We start from the raw sequence: 23,344 nt of genomic DNA on the forward strand, positions 1-23,344 counted from the left end.
GGCAACTCGGAGTTTCAACTCCCTCCATGTGCCTCTTTTTGAGTCTCTCCTTTGTTGCCTTAGCTGTATGTTTTGGGTCATTGTCTTGCTGGATGACCCAGCCATGACCCATTTTTAATGTCCTGGAGGAGGGAAGGAGGTTGTCACTCAGGATTTTATGGTACATGGCTCCATCCATTCTCCCATTGATGCGGTGAAGTAGTCCTGTGCCCTTAACAGAGAAACACCCCCCAAAAATGTTTCCACCTCCATGCTTGACAGTGGGGACGATGTTCTTTTGGTCATAGGCAGCTTTCCTCTACCTCCAAACACGGCGAGTTGAGTTAATTATTATTATTATACATTTTTATAATGCCATTTATTCCATGGCGCTTTACATGAGAAAATGGGTAGATATAGACAAGTACAATAAACATTAGCAATACAAGGCACACAGAAGTACAGAAGGAGAGAGGACCCTGCCCGCAAGGGCTCACAGTCTACAGGGGATGGGTGAGAATACACTAGGAGAGCGTAGAGCTGGTCGTTTGGCGGTTCAGTAGACTGAGGATCACTGCAGGTTGTAGGCTTGTTGGAAGAGGTGGGTCTTCAGGTTCTTTTTTGAAGGTTCTCATGGTAGGCGAGAGTCTGAAGTGCTGGGGTAGAGAGTTCTAGATTATGGAGGAAGCACTGGAGAAGTCTTGTATGCGGTTGTGGGAAGAAGAGATAAGAGGGGATTAGAGAAGGAGATCTTGGGAGGATCGAAGGTTGCGTGTAGGTAAGTACCGGGAGACCATGTCACAGATGTATGGAGGAGACAGATTGTGGATGGCTTGGTATATCATAGTTAGGGTTTTGAACTGGAGCCTCTGAACGATAGGAAGCCATTGAAGGGCTTGGCATAGGGGAGAGGCTGGGGAATAACGGGGAGACAGGTGGATTAGACAGGCAGCAGATTGTAGGATGTATTGGAGTGGTGCCAGAGTGCTAGAGGGGAGGCCAGAGAGTAGGAGGTTGCAGTAGTCAAGGCGGGAGATGATAAGGGCATGCACTAGTGTTTTTGTGGTTTCATGGTCAAGAAATGCATGGATCCAGGAAATATTTCTGAGTTTGAGATGGCAGGAGGACGCAAGGGTTTGGACATGTGGCTTGAAACAGAAGGCAGATTCGAGGATCACGAGGCACCAAGCATGCGGGACTGGGGAAAGTGCGCAATCATTGATGGATAGGTCTGGTTGAGGGGTAGAGTGAGATGGGGGAAAGATTATGAATTCAGCTTTGTCCATGTTCAGTTTTAGAAAGCAAGCAGAGAAGAAAGCTGAAATAGCAGACAGACATTGTGGGATTTTGGTCAGTAAGGAGGTGAGGTCAAGTCCAGATAGGTAGATCTGCGTGTCGTCGGCATATAGATGATACTGCAAACCGTGGGATTCTATGAGCTGCCCCAAGCTAAAGGTGTAGATGGAGAAGAGTAGGGGTCCTAGAACTGAGCCTTGAGGAACACCAACAGACAGGGGGCGAGGTGAGCAGGTGGTGAGGGAGACACTGAATGTTCGATCTGTTAGATATGATGAGATCCAGGATAGGGCCAAGCCTGTGATGCCAAGAGATGAGAGAATCTATAGCAGGAAAGAATCGTCCACAGTGTCGAAGGCAGAAGACAGGTACAGAAGGAGGACAGAGAAGTGTCGCTTGCTCTTGGCGGTTAGTAGGTCATTGGTGACTTTAGTTAGGGCAATTTCAGTTGAGTGATGCAGTCGGAAGCCTGATTGTAACCGGTCAAAGAGGGAGCAAGAGGAGAGGTGGGAGGACAGTTCAAGATTGACATGCTGTTCTAGTAGTTTTTAGGCATAAGGGAGAAGAGATATCAGGCGATAGCTAGACACAGAGGATGGGTCAAGGGAGGTCTTTTTGAGGATGGGTGTAATTGAGGCATGTTTGAAGGATGAGGGGAAGACACCATTTGTAATTGAGAGGTTGAAGAGGTGTGTTAGAGTAGGGATAAAGACTGTGGCGAGGTTAGGGATGAGGTGGGACGGAAGCGGGTCAAGCGTGCAAGTGGTGAGGTGTGATCTTGACAGGAGGGTGGAGAGCTGATCTGTTATGGTAGAGAAGTTGGTTTTGGAGGAACAGGGCTGAGCAGCTAAGATGGGCATTGGAGGCTGTGGGCCAAAGATAATGACAAAGAGCACTCTTTTTGTCTCATCTGACCACAGCACCTTCTCCCAATCACTCACAGAATCATCCAGGAGTTTATTGACAAACTTCAGACAGGCTTGCACATGTGCCTTCTTGAGCAGGAGGACGTTGTGGGCACTGCAGGATTTTAAACCTTTACGGCGTAATGTGTTACCAATGGTTTTTTGGTGACTGTGGTCCAAGCTTCCTTGAGATCATTAACAAGTTCCCCCATGGAGTTTTATGCTGATCTCTCACCTTCCTCATGATCAAGGATACCCCACGAGGTGAGATTTTGCATGGTGCCCCAGATCGATGTTGATTGACAGTCATTTTGTATTTCTTCCATTTTCTTACTATTGCACCAACAGTTGTCTCCTTCTCACCTAGTGTCTAACTTATGGTTTTGTAGCCCATTCCAGCTTTGTGCAGGTCTATGATCTCGTCCCTGACATCCTTATAAAGCTCTTTGGTCTTACCCATGTTGTAGAGGTTAGAGTCTGACTGATTGAGTCTGTGTACAGGAGTCTTTTGCAAAGGTGACTATGTAAGATAGCGGTCTTTAATGCAGGTAACGAGTTGATTAGGAGTGTCTAACTGGTCTGTAGGAGCCAGAACTCTTAATGGTTGGTAGGGGATCAATTACTTTTTTCTCACTGCAAAATGCAAAAAAATTTATATAGTTTATACAATGTGATTTTCTGGATTTTATTTTTGATATTTTATCTCTCAATGTTAAAATTAACCTACCCTTAAAATTATAGACTGTTCATGTCTTTGTCAGTGGGCAAACTTACAAAATCAGCAAGGGATCAAATAATTATTTCCTTCACTGTAAATGGATAACAGAGTGTGGCAGCCTCCTCTTTATCCCCATCGGCACACTGTGATCATGATTGTGTGGTCCTGATGTTTGCCATGGCAACTCGTGGCCAAATAGCGGCCTTAGAGTCTGCCGGCTGTTGAAACCTGTTCAGAAGTTAATCACATTTAGGTGGTAATAATACACTTTTTCTTTCCTGTCATGTCACTTTTGCATTAATATATATAATATCAATGTAATGGTGCCATACAGACACCACATAATACTGCCTTGAATGTAAATACAATAGTGCCGCCCGCACAATACAATGTGATACTGTGTCCAAAAATAAAAAATATCGACACATAGTGTCTGAATAGTGCCATCCAGTTGACTTATAACAGGCCCCAGTGAACCCACGTAATACTATTTGTCAGTGTCTAGACAATAGTATCATACATCAGGCAAATAACGCCATACAGCTCCTTCATGTTACTGTGGTATACCGCCTATAATGCCAAACGACCCGACCACAGTTTCACATTCCACTTATGACAACAGTGACTTGTGGTCAGAGCAGCGGGGGGTTTCATTAAGGAATCCCCTATCTGTGGCTACCAGTTTTAGTTTTTTAACACCTGACCTTTCCCAGTGGAAATCCCCAATGATAACTAAGTTTTCCCTAACTATGATACATTCAGGGGCTTTTCTTCATATTTAACATATAGACTATGAGGATACAACTTCTTACTTTTCTTCTGTAAAGACAACAGAGCAGAGTTGATCTGACAGCTCGACGTATGACCCGATGTGAGCAGGTATGAGCATGTATGCCATTATGCTTTATTTATAGTCACTGTCCATTTATCATATGTTTCTTTTTTTCATTCACCTTAATGAAATGTGTACTGGAAGTTAAAGCTGTTGAAAATCAAAATCTTAAAAGGGTATGCTCACCTCTGATCATAATTTTATCTAATCCTTACTTTCTGTTGTAAAAACACTTTACTTTCTCAGGTACTAGTCCACAGTTTTCTCCTGTATTATAGCCCAGAGCTGCACTCACTATTTTGCTAGCGCATTCACTTTGTACATACATTACATTACTGATCCTGTACTGATCCGGAGTTACATCCTGTAGATCTTTTATTATAAAAATGAAAAACATAACAATAATAACAGAAATAACAAGAATATCAGCCAGAAAATAATCCGTATACTGAACACTGGTCCAGCAGCTCATTCTCTCCTGTCACACATATTATACATATATACAGAATAATAACTAATATTAAGTACTTACACCTTCTGGTCCAGTCACCAACAAACTAATAACAAACAAAATAAAATAAACAATAGCAAACAAAAACTATATACATACTTTGTTTTGTTTTTTGTTTTTTAAATTTTAAATAAAATAACCACAAACTATACAAATAAAAACAAGACTAAACTAAACACCCCACACTCAAGTCCACCATTCCCAATCCCCGCACTGACCTGAGAGCTGGTCCTGCGTCTCATGCCTCAGTCCATGTCCAACGTCCATAGGCCAGATCAGGCAGTGCCAGTGTTTCCCCAAACACCCCAGTGTCCCATAGTCCCACAAGATAAACCCACCTCACCCCTTTTCCCACCACCCAACCTAACACCTAGACCCAAATCTATATCCCTATATACAATATATACAGAAATAAACACTACAACTCCCACAAATCACAAAACCCAAGTTCGGCGCCTGCAGCCCTACATCACTGTATACCAATCACAAAACAAAAAGCTACAGTGTCAGCGGCAGCCCACCATCAGGAAAGGAGATGACCAGACTAGGGCACACTAAAAGAAAAGCCCCTCCAGAGGAGAGCGGCCCTACGTGTGCCCAGTCTCTCATACTCCAGAGAGCGCACCTTCACCAGGTCACCGAGTATGGTCCTAAACACATCGTCCACTGGGAGGATTTTCCGTTGCGTCGATGCTAAGCACCGTGCGTTCCACGTGTGATACCTAACCACTGCGCTAACTAGAAATAATGTGCAGCGGTCCCGGCCACCAAGGTCTCTGAAGGCTCCATAGGCCCATTCCACATAGGAGAGACCAGCCAGCCTTGACCAGTCAATGGAGGCGCCCACCCTGTTGTACACCTCTGTGTTGAAGGGACAATGAAGCAGGAAATGGTCCATGCTTTCCAGCACGTTACCACAATGCTCCCGAGGACAGTTCCTGTCCTCAGAGCTCCTACACTTCAGATTGTCCCTCATGCAGTTTCCCATGGAAGCAGCACTAAGCCAAGTCCCAAAACTTCGAGGTGATCCTGATAGAATTCAAAAGATGCAAACCCACCCCAAGATCACGACTTGGGCAATCCCTGAGCACCAGAGGCCTCTGGAAATGGGTCAACAGAACCCTATTATCAAGGAGTTTCCTTGGCAGAGTCCTGATCACCCACATTCCCAGACCCCACCGGCGAATTACCTTCAGAACCAAGGTAGCGTAAGCCGGAAGATGTCCATACGGTGTGTGAAAATCCTTCACTTACCCTCCTGTCTCCCATTCCTGGAAGAAAGGCTGAAACCATCCCCTACAGGAGAATACCCACGGAGGAGCCCTCTCTTTCCAGAGGTTTGCAATATTGATCTTAATGAAGGTATCCACAAGGAATACCACAGGATTTACCATACCCAACCCTCCTAGTCTCCTCGTAGGTAAGTAACCTCACTCTTGACCAGGTTCAGTCTATTCCCCCATAACAGTTGGAAGAACAAACTGTAGATCCGAGTCTAGAGAGACTCCGGCAAGATGCACACACTGCCCAGATAAATCAGTAAAGGGAGCAGGTAAGTTTTGATCAGGTTTACCCTTTCCCTGAGGGTCAAAGACAAACCCTTCCATTGGTTCACCTTCTGAGTGGCAATCTCTAGCCTGCTGTCACAATTTTGTTTGGGGTAATCCCCCTGGCCAAATTCGATGCCAAGGACTTTTGCAGAGACTTTGGGTCCTGGAAGGGTGTCCGGGAGATCAAAACCAGGATCTCCTCCCAGCCAGAGACTCTCACACTTATCCTGGTTGATCTTGGACCCAGATGCCTCCGAGTAGCAATCTACCTCTGACATCAGCCACCCTGCCTCCTCGTGAGAAAAAACAAAAACAGTGACATCATCGGCATACAACACCACCCTCAGAGTGGCTTCCGGTGCTGCCCGGTCCATCCTGATCCCGGCCAACGGTCCACGCTCCACCCTCCTAAGAAGTGGGTCAATCGCAAACACGTACAACAGCGGGCTCAAGGGACAACCCTGGCGAACACCAGATCCAACCTCAAAGAGCTGCCAATCCAGCCGTTCACAAGCCGGAAACTCTTTGCCCCACCGTACAAGGTTTTAAGCCAATCAACAACCCCCCGGCAGGCCATATCTCAGAAGGACATAACAGAGGTACTCATGATTAACCCGATCAATCGCTTTTGCCTGGTCCAGTGACAGCATGTACCCCTTCCACTGACCAGCCCTACCCTGCTCCACCAACTCTCGGACAACGAGCACAGCACTAAATGTGCTGCGACCTGGAACAGAGCAATTCTGGGCCTCTGAAAGGAGTTGGGGTGCAAATTTCACCAGCCGATTAAACAGCACCTTTGCCAGAACCTTCCTGTCTGCATTGAGAAGTGCTAAGGAATGCCAATTCTCAATGCACGATGGGTCCTTACCCTTTGACAAGATGATCAGGGCAGACCTCCTCTTTGACTTTGGCAGAGTGCCCGAGGAAAGGCACTCATTGAATACCTCAGTCAAGAGGGGAACCAAAGCGTCCTTAAAGGTCTTACAGAACTCATGTTAAGCCATCTGGACCGGGTGATTTTTTTTTTGGGCAAGCCCTTCAATCGCCAACTTAACTTCCTCTTCCCTGATCATCTCTGTCAAAACGTCAAGAGAGGGGTCTACCCCTGGTTCGGGAACGACTTCAGCCAGAAAAGCCGACATTTCATCCCAATCAAGATCCCTCTTCCCCAAGAGGTGTGAGTAGAACGATCTGACAACCTCCAGGATCCCTGATCTGGATCGCCTCAGGGACCCCGTAGTGTCGACCAGTCCTGTAACCACTTTACAATTCACTAACATCTTGCAGTTTCTGTAAGGGTCGGGCGAGCGGTAGTTCCCGTAATCCCTCTCAAAAACCAAAGATGCGTATCTATCGTACTGACACCTCATGAGCAAAGATTTCACTCTGGAGATCTCCTCGCGGCTACCTCCAGTTGAGACAAGATGCTCGAGTTTCCTCCTCAGACCCTGATACAGGCGGTACCTGTTCAGACTCCTGAGGCTCGAGAGCTGGCGGAAGAATCTCGCCACCCTTTTCTTGAACATCTCCCACCACTCTGACTTACTACTACAAAGATCCAGTAAGGGTACCTGGCTCTGAAGAAAATCCTCAAAGGACTGTCTTATATCTGTTTCTTCCAAGAGAGATGAATTGAGCCTCCAAAAGCCTCTTCCCATCCGAAGGGTCTCTGTAACATTCAGAGAAAGCAAAATTAAACAGTGGTCGGAGAACTCCACCTCAACAACAGACACTGCTGAAGAGACAGCTTCCTCCTTTAAATAAAACCTATCTATTCTGGACCTACAGTCACCTCTATGATAGGTGAACCCCTCGTGGCCTGGGGTGTGCCGAATGTGCACATCCACCAGGCAAGCCTCACTAGCTATACAATTAAGGGCAACGCTATCATAAGTCAGCTTGTCTCTGGAACCTCCTCTATCTTGGGGCCACGTGACAGTATTGAAGTCCCCTCCAAAGACAACCTGCCGACTTTTTAAAAAGGTAGGGCTTGATCCTCATAAAGAGACACTTCCGGTCCCACTTAGATTGGAGACCATAGATGTTAATAAGCCGGAGCTCTTGTCCCTTCATGAGGACATCTAAGATCAGGCACCTCCCCATTTCTAACTCAATAACCCGTCGGCATTCCACCGGTGCAGTAAAAAGGACCGCCACTCCGCTATACGGCTCAGCCGCATGAGACCAATAGGAGGGCCCAAGTCTCCATTCCCTTTTGGCTTTGAACACGTCTGCCATGTTTGGCAGTCTGGTCTCTTGCAAAAAGAAAATGTCGGCTTCAACACGGCTGAGAAAATCAAAGACCGCAAATCTGTCTGTATTTGACTTTATGCTGACGACATTAATAGACGCCAGCGTCAATGGAGTGGGTACTGCCATCATTCGTGATTGAGTTAGATGGCTTTCTTCTTCCCACTCCACTTATCCTCTGCTTCAGAGGAGGAATCCTTCCCCCTCTTTAATGACACAGAGGTGTCCATTCCCACGTGACTTTTTTTTGTCGTCCTCGTCTCCGGACTCTGGGCCAGTCCCTCCCTCCAGGGACCTTACATTCCCAGAAGAAGGAGACTCGGCACCCCCTGTAAGCTCCACCGAAGCCGGAACCTCACCCTCAGCTTCCTCCTCAGAGGAAGAGATGTTCTCAAGGACTTGGAACCGGTTAGAAAGACCAATCAGAGGGGAGTCAGTTTTTCCTTCCTTAGGTACCTTGGTCAGAGCAGGACAAGATGTTTTATCTCCCTTCTTTCTCTTTTTGGTGCCGAGCTTACGCTTGTCCTCTAGCCACTGCCTATTATCCTCATCCATACTTTCATAATGGGAGGATTCGGAAGCAGGGGCAGTTTCCTCCCTGTGGATCCTCCTGACCTCCTCATCCAACTCATCATCCCTCGGGGCCTCAGCAGCAAGACTGGCATCCAGGACAGGGGTCACGGCAGTAGCCCGGGGCTCGCCCAGCTCCCTCTCCTGTCTGCGCTTGTCTAGACGCCTCAGTTGAGCAGGCATCTTTTTGTTGCGTTTCCTCCTTGGCCCCTCAGCTCCCTCACCCCTGCTAGTCCCTTCCCCAGCAGAATCAGCCTCACGGCTTTCTCCCACTGGGGTGATGACTGCACTAGCGAAGGATCGAGGACAACGGCTGAATGGGTGACCCAAGTCACCACACAGGTGGCAGCTAGTCTCCACACAAGATGCAGCAAGATGGCCGATATACCCACACAAAGCACATTTGTACACAGTGCAGTTTGCACTGAAGTGTGTGGGGTCGCTGCACTTGTGACAGAGCTTCGGTTGCCCCTGGTAGAAGACCTGGATATGATCCCTACCCAGGAAGGCAGATGATGGAATGTGGGCAACCGTACCACCTGAACGCTTAAGTTTTACCATAAACGTCCAGGCCCCTGACCAGATACCATACTCATCACGGTTTTTCTTTGGCATCTCCACCACTTCTCCATATCTGCCAAGCCACGTCATGATGTCATAACAAGAAAGCGACTCGTTACAGGTCATCACGGTCACTTTCTTGACTTGATTTTGGCGAGACACTGCCTGGATGGCAAAGTCTCGCCAGCCGGGCTCATTTTTTGTCAACTCATAATTCGACCAGAAGAGCTCAAGCCCCTCTGTCCGAACAAAGCTGACATCAAACTCAGGCGTGGAATAGGGTTGTATCAAGGCGTAGATGTCAATAGCCTTAAAGCCCATCTTCAGCAGGAGCTCCACAACCTTAGACCTTGGAGGACACGCATCACTGCCCCTCCACCGAAGACGGACCACATCCCTATGCACACTACCTGGCCCGACTGTCGGAAGGGACCACACTGTATTTCCCCCATTTTGCTCTCAGAAGGCCCCGAGGCCATGCCTCTCTATCCAGAAGGATAGATCAATTTCTCAACCCTCTACCATTAGTGATTGCTCCCCCTTCTTTAGAGCCTCCAGGAGACGCCGCTGCAACATGCCGTCCCCAGAGCCCGGAGACGAGGAGGACGCCTTATTTCCCCCGGAGGTGACAGCGGCATAACTAATAACGGGTACAGCCACCACCGGGGGGGCAACCGGAACACATCAACACCAGCAGTATCACTATTACCCACCTCCATAACACCCTCACTCTCCACCAAACCAGCAACCACACCACTAGACAAAGAAATTTCCTCGTCCACACCTCCCACCACATTCACTCCTGCTGGACCAGTGACAACAGGGGGTGGTATTTTGACCTCCACATCAGGCACAAGGGGCTCAGTCTCCTCCACAGAACTGGAGGGGACTTCAGCCCTGGACTTACGGGTGCCCTCTGCATCATCAGTTGGTATTTTTCTTTGCTTCACTAGGTGCCGCTGATCTTTTGCCGCTGTGAGGCGCCGCTGATCCTTTACATCAGGATCTTGCTGACCAGCAGCACCTACGCAGAACAGGATCTTGCGAGGATTGGAGCACCCTGCCCCGACAGCTCCCGTCACACTGCGGCCGCTTCTCAACTAAGTGATCAGCGGCAACAGCATTCAGGGGCGCCGAGGCTACCGGAGCTGCCCCCAACACTGGGCCGCTCCCCCTCCCACTGAGGAGCACACCACAGTCTCGTGGCCTGACCATATACCCGCCGCCGGGCCGCCCTCACTGTCCCGCCTCTCGGCTGATGCACCTGCTGCTATGTCCCCGCTACTACAAGCAGAGACGGAGCTCTGCGCCTCACTACCGTGCTCTGTACTCTCCCCACGCCTTTGCACCAGATCCACAGCAGAACCCGGGTTGGGCTGGGCAATGGGGCTTATACAGCGAGCTGACCCTGCAGCTGACTCAGGGGGTACAGGGAGGGAGGCATATACAAAACTCACCACTTCCTGGAGCTTTAGCTTGTTTTTCTTTACCTTTTTCTTCTGGTCCCCAGGTGCCTCCTCTGGTAAATCATCACCAAGATGGAAGTTCTGAAGGCGCACTGGGGACTCCAGGAGCTTGATCTCCGCCATTAATGCCCCTCCCTGGCCGCTGTTGTCACTGTCCTCCCCAGAGCCAGCAGAACTGTGACCAGATGCCAATGTCGCCTGTCCAGCAGGGAGCTCGCTGCACGTGGCCTGCGGGTGACTTTGCAGGCTGCCAGGTGGGGCTTTCTGCTGGTCATCATCATCATCATCATCCACCTGGCTCTCAGGCTGCAGCCCCATCTGCCTTTGCTCTCTGTTATCAGCCATTTCTCTAAATCTGTCCTCATTTATTAGTTTCTCTTTAAATGGTCCACTTTTTTCTCTTAGGAATGCTTTCCTCACCTCCAGCGCATTAATATCAAGCTTCAGTTGCTTTACCTCCGCCTGGAGTTGGGCCTTACTGGGTCTGGAGGAACCTGCAGCATTGGCGCAAGTGCAGCGCATCTCCTCCCGGAGCCTCCTGATGGTCTTGCTCGCCTCTTCATACTCACGGAGGTGACTCATGACCTGGGAGGCATAGGTGGACACAGACTCCTTTGGTTTCTGCAGCCCCCAACTTTTCTCAGCGAGGTCTGCCTTACCTCCGTGAGCACTCAGCTTTCCTCCGGAAGGACCGCCATCTTGCACGCTGCTAGCAGGTTTCTCCTCCATGTTGGAAGCCTTATGGCTTCTCTGGGTCTCTGCAGACCTGGGGGGGAAGTAGGAGCCACATTGCTGCGACTCCTGGTGGAGCGTCTCACCCCCCGAGTCCTCTGATGTGCAGGCCGGTTGCTGGTTTCTTCTGCTCCCCGCTGGCCTGGTCCGGGAAACAGAAGCCTGGGACTTGGCTCCTTCACTCATCCCAGGAAACCCACTCCCTCCCTGGGTAGGAGAGAGAGCAGGTCCCAGGGTGGAGAGGTGTTGTTTCTCAGAGCTCAGGAGCACACAGCAGGATCAGCAGTGAACACACCCACAATTAGCACAATGAGCAGCAGCTGAACAGAGCTGCACTCACTATTCTGCTGGTGCAGTAACTGTGTACATGCATTACATTACTGATCCTGTACTGATCCTGAATTACATCCTGTTTTATATCCCAGAGCTGCAGTCACTATTCTGCTGGTGCAGTCACTGTGTACATACATTACATTACTTATCCTGTACTGATCCAGAGTTACATCCTGTATTATACCCCAGAGCTCCACTCACTATTCTCCTGGTGCAGTCACTGTGTACATACATTACTGATCCTGTACTGATCCTGAGTTACATCCTGTATTACACTCCAGAGCTGCACTCACTATTCTGCTGGTGCAGTCACTGTGTACATACATTACATTGCTGATCCTGTACTGATCCTGAGTTACATCCTGTATTATACCCCAGAGCTGCACTCACTATTCTGATGGTGCAGTCACTGTGTACATATATTACTGATCCTGTACTGATCCTGAGTTACATCCTGTATTATACCCCAGAGCTGCACTCACTATTCTGCTCCTGCAGTCACTGTGTACATACATTACTGATCCTGTGCTGATCCTGAATTAGATCCTGTATTATACCCCAGACCTGCACTCACTATTCTGCTGGTGCAGTCACTGTGTACATACATAAATTACTTATTCTGTACTGTTCCTGACTTACATCCTGTCTCACTGTTCTGTAGGTATCAGAACTGAACCTTCCAGTAATCCCTGCTTGTCCAGTGCTTTACCAAGTTGTAAGCCATAACTTATGCTGAAGATAAATCCATTTTTAACTATCCTTAGAATTGTATTTTTTTTTACTTGTACCTAAATGATCTCATTCTTTTCAGCTTTTAGAATGTTGAACATTTCTGGAAATGTCACTACCTGTCAGCCTCAATCCATTCGCATCTTCATTCCAATCTCATTAAGCTTCATCTTCTTCATCGGTTTTGTGCTTAACTGTATTAGTTTGTGGATATTTTGGTTTCGGGAAAAAGAATGGAACTCGACTGTGATTCTCCAGTTTAACTTGGCCATCTCAGACACCATCATCACCCCGGCAGCTCCTCTGATCATCATCTACTCCTTGACCGACCGCTGGACCTTTGGGACCTTCCTCTGTCAGTTGAAGGTCTTCCTCCTCAGCACTCACATGTACGGCAGTATATATTTTCTTATGTTAATCAGTATTCACAGATATTATATGGTTGCCCACAAAGTTAAAGGAATATTCTTGACCAAGAAGACTTTAATAACCAGATTCTGCGTTATCGTCTGGGTTTGTCTCCTCTTACAAGGAATTCCATTCTTCTTTGTTCTGCAGACCTCTGAAGTTCATGGAGTCACAAAATGTCTCAGCATCCATCAAAGTGACCAAGCTGTTTTATTTTTTATTTGGAACTGGGTCATCCTCTTCTTGGGTCTTCTTGTTCCTTTCACCATTACCTTGGTGTGCTACAGTCTTCTCAGTCGATATATCCTCAAGGTTAATCCCATGAACACTCTCACAAACGTCATGGTCTCCAAATCTGTCCAGACGATATGTGCCTCCCTAATTATATTTATTATCTGCTACATTCCGGTGCACATCACCAGAACCATGGGGGTCACCATAATCTTATTTTTCCCATCCATGTGCTCCTTGCTGGAAAAAGTTGAGGTGGCCTATTACATCACATGGATGCTATCGGGAACCAACTGCTGTATGGATCCTATAATATACTGTTTTGCTTCAGACAGATTTAATAATACATTTACGAGACGGTTTAGCTTACAACAAAGTCAAAGAAGAGGCAGTAGAGATAAAATGGATGTCAGCTTTAGAAGATCATCACCAGGGTCTTCCCTCGAGCATGACAAAAACAGGTTGTCTCTCGCCTAAAAAAATGACTAATGAAAATAATGCTGGATACACCTATTCATCACAATTATGAACTTTAGGAAGCTGATTGCCTATGATGCTCTTAATGTCACAAGGGTGTAACGCCCCCTGGAAGACCTGGAGTTAAACGGTCACATCGGGTAATGAATCGCAGGTCTTCTTTAGAGATGTTGTGATTTCTGTTCCATATTACATGGATTTAGTTTCCTCTGGTGCTGAAGACCTTTTCTATGCTGGTCAGAAGCATGCAGCTCCATTTCAGCTGCTTTTGATCTGGTGATCTGAAACTGGTCAGACCTTCTTGTCCCTGCTAGTGAAAGATTTGTCTTCCTGTGCTGTGTGCTATAACTATGTGATTGGAATAGGGTAGTTGTAGTATTGTAGTAGTGTACTGTGGTTTGCTGAAGTACATGTGTTTATCTCTTGGTCCCTTTTCCCATTTAGATTATTGCTCCCTGTCCCTATTCTCCTCCCTATTGTTGGTTATTGCTTTTGTATGATAGAGGTTTTCTGTTATCTCTGTTTTGTCTTTGTGTCTTGTTACCTTACATTTCTGCCCCATGCGTCAGGCGATGGGAGAGGGGACAGATCAGGGTTTAACAGAAGCATAGTAAGGTTGGAATCTAGGGTCTCTCTACCTTTACGAGTACCCCTGGGACAGGGATAGTTAGGGTCCAAATTTCAGGGACAGTTTGAGGTCACCCTTCCTTACTGAAGACAGTCACATAGTAACACTTAATTAGGGTCAGGGGATCCACAGTAGGCCAAGAAACGGTGTCACCAACATGGTCGAGAAAATATGGCCACAACATGATCGTGTGAATCTTCCCAAAAAGGATGTGTGTTAAATTTCAAGGAACTATAAAGGACTATTGAAAATTTTGCAAGTGTGGTACACCTTGTAGACTCTCATATTGTAAAGTATTTCACTGCTTGAATATTAGTGTTTGTGAGAGCAGAATATGGTTTACTGAAATAATCCTATAAATAAGTAGCAGAACAGCACTTCTCACTTCCCCCAACAACAGTGCTTAAGATATGGGCATTTTTACTGTGTCTAGCATTTTTATTTTGTCTGTAACTTACAAGAAACAAGAGGAACCAGTGGAAGGTACTTATTGCGCATTACATCCAGAGTGGTACAGAAAACGTCCTGCAGCTGTCAGTTTCAGTCACCTTTGGAAGAGCTGTGATCAGGTCAGTGCTTTATTTCCTACATCACCACAACTGTTTCCTTTGTATATTACACAACTTGCTAGAAAAAAAGACAAAAAAATAATTTGTGATAATTATGGATGAACTTATGGTCTGACAAATCCATGTATTTCACTTATTATTAAGAGGATGTACAAACAATTTGAACTATCAATTTACTATGTTAAATACACAAATAACTGATGAATGGAGAGTACAGTATATAAAAATAAAACATTTATGGTATAACTCTAAAAATATTGACAGTAATACAGATGCATTAAATGAGGTTAGGTATATCAGTGAGGGCTACTGTACTTCTATGTAATGTAAAGGGCTACGAGAGCACTGCTTGAATGCCATATGAAAGACAACAATCGAACTGTAGGTGTGTCTGCTTCATGAAACAATACAATGGAACTGTAGTGGGGGCTACATGCATGCTATAGGAAATAATACAAAGGTACTGTAGTGGGGGCTGCTTCCATGCTATAGGAAAGAAAACAAATCAACAGTAGTGGGGGATGCTTCCATGCTGCAGGAAAGACTACAATGGAACAGTAGTGGGGTCTATGCTATAGGAAATCATACAAGAGGAACAGTAGTGGGGCTAGTTCTAAGCTAAAGGAAAGAATACAGGGGAACTGTAGTGGGGGCTGCTTAATGCTAGAGGAAAGAATACATGAGAACTGTAGAGGGGTCTGCTTCCATGGCATAGGAAAGGATTCAGGGAAACAGAAGTGGAGGCTGCTTCCATGTCATAGGAAATAATTCAGGGGAACACTAGTGGGGGCTGCTTCCATGCTATAGTAAAGAATACAGGGGAACTCTAGTGGGGGCTGCTTTGAAGTCATGTGAAAGCCCACAAGGAAACTAATGTGGGGTTCTGCTTACATGTCATGTATAGTGCTCCTGAAAATTACAATAGGCAATATTTTCCTGTCACGTGAATGGCTACCTTGGAACTGTAATAGCTGCTGCCTCAGCACCATGTTAAAGGCTAGCTTGAAACTATAACGATGGTAGTTGTATGCCATATAGCCCTGTTCACTAACTTTGCTGACTGTCAAACATAATTTTTTCCCTTAGCTACCATGATAAGCAGTATATAACTGACATACTTTTGTGATTTTCAGCCTTGTACAACTTGTGACTTTTCTTACACAACATTCATATACTTTACACATATCACATTTCAACACAACACCTTCTTGGCAACTTTGCATTGCCTTAATTGGGAATTCTTAATTTCAAGAAAACTGAAATATATATTAAGTTACTACATCGTGAGTTACTACAAGACTTATGAAATGGTCTTACCCTGATTTGTAATCTCTTAACGACTGTGTCATCTGTGCATTTAATGTTTCAGCTCAAAACGACATTCGGGATGTTGAACACTTCTGCAAATTTTACAGGTTGTCAGCCTCAAAGAATTAATCCTTTCATCCCGATATTTTTGAGTTTCATCTTCTTCATCGGTTTCATGCTGAACTGTATTAGTTTATGGATATTTTGGTTTCGGGTAAAACAATGGAACTCGACAGTGATTCTCCAATTCAACTTGGCTATTTCTGATGCAATCATCACCCCAGCAGCTCCTCTGATCATCATCTACTCCTTGAAGGACCACTGGACCTTCGGGACATTCTTATGCCAGTTTAAGGTCTTTCTCCTTAGCACTCACATGTACGGAAGTATATATTTTCTTACTATCATTAGTATTCACAGGTACTTTTCAGTTGCTCAAAGTGTTAAGAGAATGACCTTGACCACAAAAACATTCATCACAAAACTTTGCATTGCTGTCTGGATTTGTCTCCTCTTACAAGGAATTCCATTCTTCTTCATTCTGCGGACCTCTGAAGTTCACGGACTCACAAAATGTCTCAGTTTTCATCAAACCGAGCAAGCGGTTTTATTTTTTGTTTGGAACTGGGTCATCCTTTTCTCAGGTCTCCTTATTCCTTTCACTACAACCTTAGTCTGTTACAGTCTCCTAAGTCGATATATCCTCAAAGTGAATCCCATGAATACTCTCACCAATGTCATGGTCTCCAAATCTGTCCAGACGATATTCGTCTCTTTAATAATATTTATAATCTGCTACATTCCAGTGCACATCACCAGAACCATGGGGGTGACCATCACCTTGTTTTTCCCATCTATGTGCTCCTTGCTGGAAAATGTTGAAGTAGCCTATTATGTCACATGGATGCTATCAGGAACCAATTGTTGTTTGGATCCCATCCTGTACTGCTATGCTTCAGAAAGGTTCAAGCACACATTTACAAGCTGGTGTAGTTGTCTCAAAAAAGATGATAAAATCTCAATGGACAAAGCTCCGAGTAATCAAGTAGAAACTACGTCAGGACAACATGGTCCTCACCAAACAGCAAGCACCACCGACACAGGACTCTCACTGTCAACCGGTGTTGAGAAATAACTTTCAAAAAACATTATAGTCTTTTTCACCTTGTTTGACCATTGGATGTCCAATTGCACAAATATGTTTTCAAACCCTTTGAGGAAAATTTCCTACTTTTGAGCAAGAATTACAGCCTAATTGCTACCAAAAACTGTCGCATATGACGTGCATCTGATTTATTATTTGTTATAAATAATTTCTAAACAAAAGGTGTGACCCAGCAGAAAGGGTGTATGGCTTATTTGGGAAAGAGTTGTGGTCCGATGGGCAACACTGCATGTATAACAAAATTGTCAAATTGTAATAGGTTGTGTAAAGTTAAATAAAAGCTTCTAAAGTTGCACCATATGTACTACCCACCTATTGCAAAACTACAATTCTGTAGGATTCCCAGTCAGGCCAGTTCTAATTTTGCTCTGATTGATATCCGTTGTCTTAGACTTTCTAGGATACCATAGCCATCAATTGTTCACTGCAAATACATAAAATGGCATTAAACAGCCACTCCAGCATTTTTTTATTTTATTGCTGGAGTTGTGTCACTAATGTACTTTCTCTGTACTTAGTAAGAAAGTAATATACTCACCCGCCACCGTCTTCTTCTGTTCTCTGCACCACTCAGGTCATCTTCTGCAGGTTGTGACCTGCTGGTGTCCAGTGTTTGCTGGGCGAGTTGGAAGCCAATTTTCAATGTAAGTCTATGAGAGCCAGAACAAGGCCAGAACAAGGCTCTCACAGACTTACATTGACAACTTCTAGTCACTCAGAAGTTTAAGTCACAAGACGTCAAATCAGGACTTGAGCGGCGCCAGGAACAGCTGAAGACAGCGGCTGGAGAGTATAGTACTAGGGTCAGGGAACTGATATTAGTAACACCACTCCAGTGCTAAAATAATTAAAAAATGCTGTAGTGATGCTTCAACCCTTTCACGGCCTATGATGTATAGATTCTGTGATGCTAGTCACAACTCGCGGACAGGACCTGAGGCAGAAAAGTCAGATGTTCCAGGGTCACTAACAAGAGAGCACGTAGAAAATTAAGAGAAAAGACTAAAGGCATAATTCAGGTCACAGTCCATGGTCAGAATACCACAGAAATAGCAGGTAAGCAAAGGGACAATAACAAACGGATAGTCAGAACATGTTCCAAAAGAGAGCAGTAGATCAGAACTCAGCACAGGAATCAGGCAATCAAACACCAGAGAGAATAAGCTTTTGACTGGTGGTGATCTTGGCCAGACAGCTCACCTAAATAACAAAAACAAAATTAAACCAAGTACCCGTCTAACGGTAAATTTAAAGTAGAAGGAGAAAGAAATGTTAAGGTAGCCTTTATCAGAACAAGTATCAGGGCAAATGGGGGCACAAAGTCGCACATATACAGTGAAGTTGCATAGCAAACAGCACAGATTGGCTAAAAAATGTATTTTGCATAGACGAGTAACTTAAAAGTATACAAACATGCTATTGGCAACCATGGGGACACATAAATTGTGAAAATGTAAATAGGATAAGGGAGCATGCATGATTGTACATACAGTAGTAAAAAGTAGGAAAAAGTAAAGTGCATAAGCTCAATGTATATAGATGTATGCTATACATACATGCTCCTGCCCATATGATCACGGTAGATAGTAGTAGCATGGCACATGGTTGTACAAAACACAGCTTAAAATGGCTCATGTCAGAGTAGTACATGCCAGAAAAGGTGGTGTGCTTATGGAGATGTGTGGCGCCGGACCCCGATATCGTCATGATGACATCCGGGTTACCAGAGCTAGGAAACTTGCTGATCATGCGCAGTGCATGATCAGCAAATTTCTCTGTCAGTGCAGAGCTGACAGTTTATTCAGCATGGGGATGTGTTTACGCCACATTTTTGCGGCTGTGGAAATGCTTAAAAAACGCTTTTAAAAAAAGCATCACCATGCAATCCTATGGGATTGCGCAGTTGCTGTGTCAATGCTGCGGAATTTACCACTGCGGAATCGCATAGCGGTAAAATCCGCAGCATGTCCATCATTTCTGCGGAATCGCGGCGATTCCGCCACCATAGGATTGCATTGAAACACTCACTTTATGCATGTGGCTATGCCCACCATGCGTAAAGTGAGCGCTTCATATGCGGATGGTACCCAGGGTCTGGAGGAGAGGAAACTCTCCTCCATGCCCTGGGTACCATATCCCTGTAAAAAATAGAATTAAAATAAAAAATAGGGTTATACTCACTTTCTGTCGGCCCCCAGAGACCTTCCGGTCGTCATTGGCGCTGGCGGCAAGTTCCGTTCCCAGGGATGCCTTGTGACAATAACAATGGCCGACAGAAGGTGAGTATATTCCTATTTTTTTTATTATTTTTAACATTCTTTTACTATTGATGCTGCATAGGCAGGATCAATAGTAAAAAGTTGGTCACACTTGTCAAGCACTATGCTTGACAAGTGTGACCAACCTTCAATCACTTTTCCAAGCGATGCTTCAAATCGCTTGGAAAAGCGCAAACATTCTGCAAGCTAAAAACGCTTGCAAAACGCTTGTGTTTTGCGGGAAACGCATGTGAATTCCGCATGCGTTTTACCCACAGCAGGGAGTTGCAAAAATGCTGCGGATATTTCCGCAGCATTTCTGCAACGTGGGCACATAGCCTTCAACTGTCCCACTAGTTAACCCCTCACTATAGTGAATGGATCCCTCGTGGGTTTCATCTGAATCACGTCACTCAGATTTATATGGAAACCCCAAAGTAAGTGGTCAGAGTCGAGCGCCGGATAATTGTGATCCAAAACATTATGTACTGCAAAATGTTCCCAATAAAAGCTTCAACTCAATCCACACAAAAAACAAGTCCCCACTCAGGTCTGTTATTTGTTAACAGAAATATAGGGGGCTTCCACGTTACCGGTAGTACAAACACTATGGAAAAGCAAAGTGGCTCCTCATCTACCAAAAGAAATTCAGAAAATTCTCCACTCTCAAATCCAAATGCCCCCATCCCTTATGAGCCCCACAGTGTACCTTAACCACATATTGCGTCCACGTTTGGGATTTCTGAAGCGATGAGAGCCTGCCTAACTTACAGGTGCATGTCTCCAGAAGCACGGGCTGGGCATAACGTACTGGTCACTATAAGGTACTAGTCACTACAACGTACTGGTCACTACAGCATACTAGTCACTACAATGGCAGTTTGCAATTTTCACTTGTCAAATTTCATTACTCCTTGTTTCTGCAAAATACCTATGGAGTCAAAATTGTCACTACACCTGTAGATAAACTCCCCAAGAGGTACAGTTTCCAAAATGGGGTCACGAGGGGGGATTCTCATCTTCTAGCAATTCTAGGAAAATCTGCACTCCAGGAGGCAACTAGCGCTCCGCTCCTCCCGAGTCTCTCCGTATGGCTAAGTAGTACTATACAGCCGCATATGGGGTATTACCACGTTCAGTAGAAGTTGTGGGACAAATTTTGATGCCATTTTTACACACTTGTGTGAAAATGTAAAATCTGGGGCTAAAACAAAATTTTGGTGGTAAAAATGTAGTTATTTTTTCTTCACTGCCCAATGGTATAAAATTCTGTGACGCACCCGTGGTGTCAATATGATCACTGCACCCCTAGATGAATTCATTGAGAGGTGTAGTTTGTAAAATGGGGTCACATATAGGGGGGGTTCTGCTGTTCTGGCACCTCATGGGCTCTCCCAGTTGGTCATGGTGTAAGGAGAAAACCCGGACCAGGCCTACCTACTGAATGACGGATCTGGAACTGTCGGGGCTGTCACCCAGGTTTCACGGGGGGAAAGCTTAAAGCCCCGGACCATCCTCTGCACCTAGGAGTAGGGGGCGTGGCTAAGATAAAAGGGCTACAGCACGCTGCAAATCAGTTAGTTGCCGTGGGAACGTGCATCTCGCAGGAGGGCAGTGTCAGGGCTTCTGTGGGAGGGGGAACTGCCAGAGCGGGCAAAAACCAGCAGAGGCTAAAAGCTGTTAACAGAGACTGCCGACAATGATGTACCTGGTCTCCACTGACATCGCTGACTGTGAGTGACAGGACGCCCAGTCAGGACATAAGCCTGCGCATGCACCGATGGGAAAATTGGGATTTCCAAAACTGGGGTTTATTCTCCGCCAAAGGGATAGCATCAATACCCCTCAAAGGAATAGGGGTAGGGAATAGGAATAGGAGGAATAGGAATAGGGGTCCGCAGGGGCACCATGGGAAAACCACAACGTTTGGCAAAGTCAAAATCCATCAGATTCAAAGAGAAAGAAATAGAGAGAGAGAGAGAGAGAGAGAGAGAGAGATTTGTATGTTCGTTCTTCCCGGAACAAAAACTGCAGCTGCGGTTCCGCAAAAAAGAATGACATGCTGCGGAAAATACCCATGCAATGCGATAGTGTTTTGTCTAGTGCGCAATGTCAAGAGATTAGAAAGCGTAATAAGTTGTGCTTCTTTTGTGGGGACGCCTCTCATACTATTTCTGTCTGCCTTAAATGAGAAAAATGTTTTGCTCACTCATTTGTGGTGGGCAGTGTACAGCCTAAGTTCCTTTTGGCAGTTACCTTGATCTGCTCCTTGTCTACATTTTCTGCTAAGGCTTTTGTTGATTCAGGAGCAGCATTGAATCTGATGGATTTTGACTTTGCCAAACGTTGTGGTTTTTCCATGGTGCCCCTGCGGACCCCTATTCCTATTTCTCGATTCCTATTCCCTACCCCTATTTCTTTGAGGGGTATTGATGCAATCCCTTTGGCTGAGAATATACCCCAGTTTTGGACCCAGGTGATAATGCGGGTCGCCCCGCACCACCAAGAGAATTGTACATTTTTGGTGTTACACAATTTACATGATATTATTGTACTTGGTTTTCCTTGGTTGCAAACCCATATCCTGTTTTGGATTGGAAATCTGTGCCTGCGGTGAGTTGGGGTTGTCAATGTGTTCTTAGTGACACTCCTGTTTTCTCCACCTCTCGCCAGTCTCATGATGTTCCTGACTATTTCGCTGATTTTTCTGATGTATTTAGTGAGAGCAAGTCTGCGTCTTTGCCTCCTCATAGGAATTATGACTGTGCAATTGAGTTGATGCCTGGTTGTAAATTTCCCAAGGGTTGGCTTTTCAACTTATCGGTACCTGAACATGATGCTATGCGATCTTATATCAAGGAGTCATTGGAGAAGGGTCATATCAGACCATCCTCTTCACCTTTAGGTGCTGGGTTTTTTTTGCGGCCAAGAAAGATGGCTCATTAAGATCATCTAAAGACATACTAATAGGGAATTTAGATTGTGAGCCCCAATGGGGACAGTGATGATGATGTGTGCAAACTGTAAAGCGCTGCGGAATATGTTAGCGCTATATAAAAATAAAGATTATTATTATTATTATTATTATCATTTATTGACTGTCGTTCCCTTAACAAAATCACTGTTAAATATCAGTACCCGTTACCCCTGATTTATTTTCCAGAGTTAAAAGTGCTTGTTGGTTTACCAAACTTGACCTCAGGGGGGCGTATAAGCTTATTTGCATTAAGCACGGGGATGAATGGAAGACGGCATTTAATACTCCGGAGGGACATTTTCAGCACCTGGTGATGTCTTTTGGGCTCACTAATGCCCCTTCCTTCTTTCAATCTTTGATGAACAATATTTTCCGGGACTTTGTGGATAAGTTTTTGATTATTTATCTGGATGATATTTTTATCTTTTCCAGTGATTGGGATTCTCATGTGGAATATGTCCGGAATGTGTTCCGGATTTTGAGGGAAAATAATCTGTATGTTAAGCGATCGAAATGTCTCTTTGGTGTACAGAGGATTTCGTTTTTGGAATTCATTTTGTCCCCGTCTGCTATTGAAATGGACCCGGCCAAGGTACAGGCCATTTATGATAGGGTTCAGCCCACTTCTCTGAAGGCTCTCCAGAAATTTTTGGGTTTTGCTAATTTCTACCGTAAATTTATAAGTAATTTTTCTGGTATTGTTAAACCTCTGACGGATTTGACCAAAAAGGGCACTGATGTGGTGAATAGGTCTCCAGAGGCTGTCTCAGCATTTCAGGAGCTTAAGCGGAGATTCACTTCTGCTCTGGTTCTACAGCAACCTGATGTTTCACTCCCATTTCAGGTGGAGATAGATGCTTCTGAGAATGGTGCAGAAGCCGTTTTGTC

General features: G+C 45.4%; 2 protein-coding genes and 1 long non-coding RNA gene across 4 annotated transcripts in view; 2 read left to right on the forward strand and 1 right to left on the reverse strand.

Moving 5' to 3' along the window:
* Positions 1–374: 374 nt before the first annotated feature.
* LOC141067904 (uncharacterized) overlaps positions 375–23,344 on the reverse strand; it is a 63,848-nt gene continuing 40,878 nt past the window's right edge. For both annotated transcript variants that reach the window (XR_012226490.1, XR_012226491.1), the window contains exons 3-4: positions 14,638–14,806; positions 375–2,813 (exon numbers count right to left, since the gene is read on the reverse strand). This is a non-coding gene — a long non-coding RNA (uncharacterized lncRNA). The remainder of the gene's footprint in view (positions 2,814–14,637; positions 14,807–23,344) is intronic.
* On the forward strand, positions 12,526–13,551 carry LOC141067454 (P2Y purinoceptor 4-like). The gene has a single exon (XM_073558058.1). It carries the CDS (start codon positions 12,526–12,528, stop codon positions 13,549–13,551), a length of 1,026 nt encoding a protein of 341 aa, XP_073414159.1.
* Positions 14,515–17,514, forward strand: LOC141067888 (lysophosphatidic acid receptor 6-like). The gene is made up of 2 exons (XM_073558255.1): positions 14,515–14,748; positions 16,118–17,514. Exons 1-2 carry the CDS (start codon positions 14,590–14,592, stop codon positions 17,189–17,191), a joined length of 1,233 nt encoding a protein of 410 aa, XP_073414356.1. The 5' UTR covers positions 14,515–14,589; the 3' UTR covers positions 17,192–17,514.

Source organism: Dendrobates tinctorius, unplaced genomic scaffold (genome assembly GCF_039654945.1).
Source record: "Dendrobates tinctorius isolate UK_male_01 unplaced genomic scaffold, ASM3965494v1 ptg000013l, whole genome shotgun sequence".
NCBI lineage: Eukaryota > Metazoa > Chordata > Amphibia > Anura > Dendrobatidae > Dendrobates > Dendrobates tinctorius.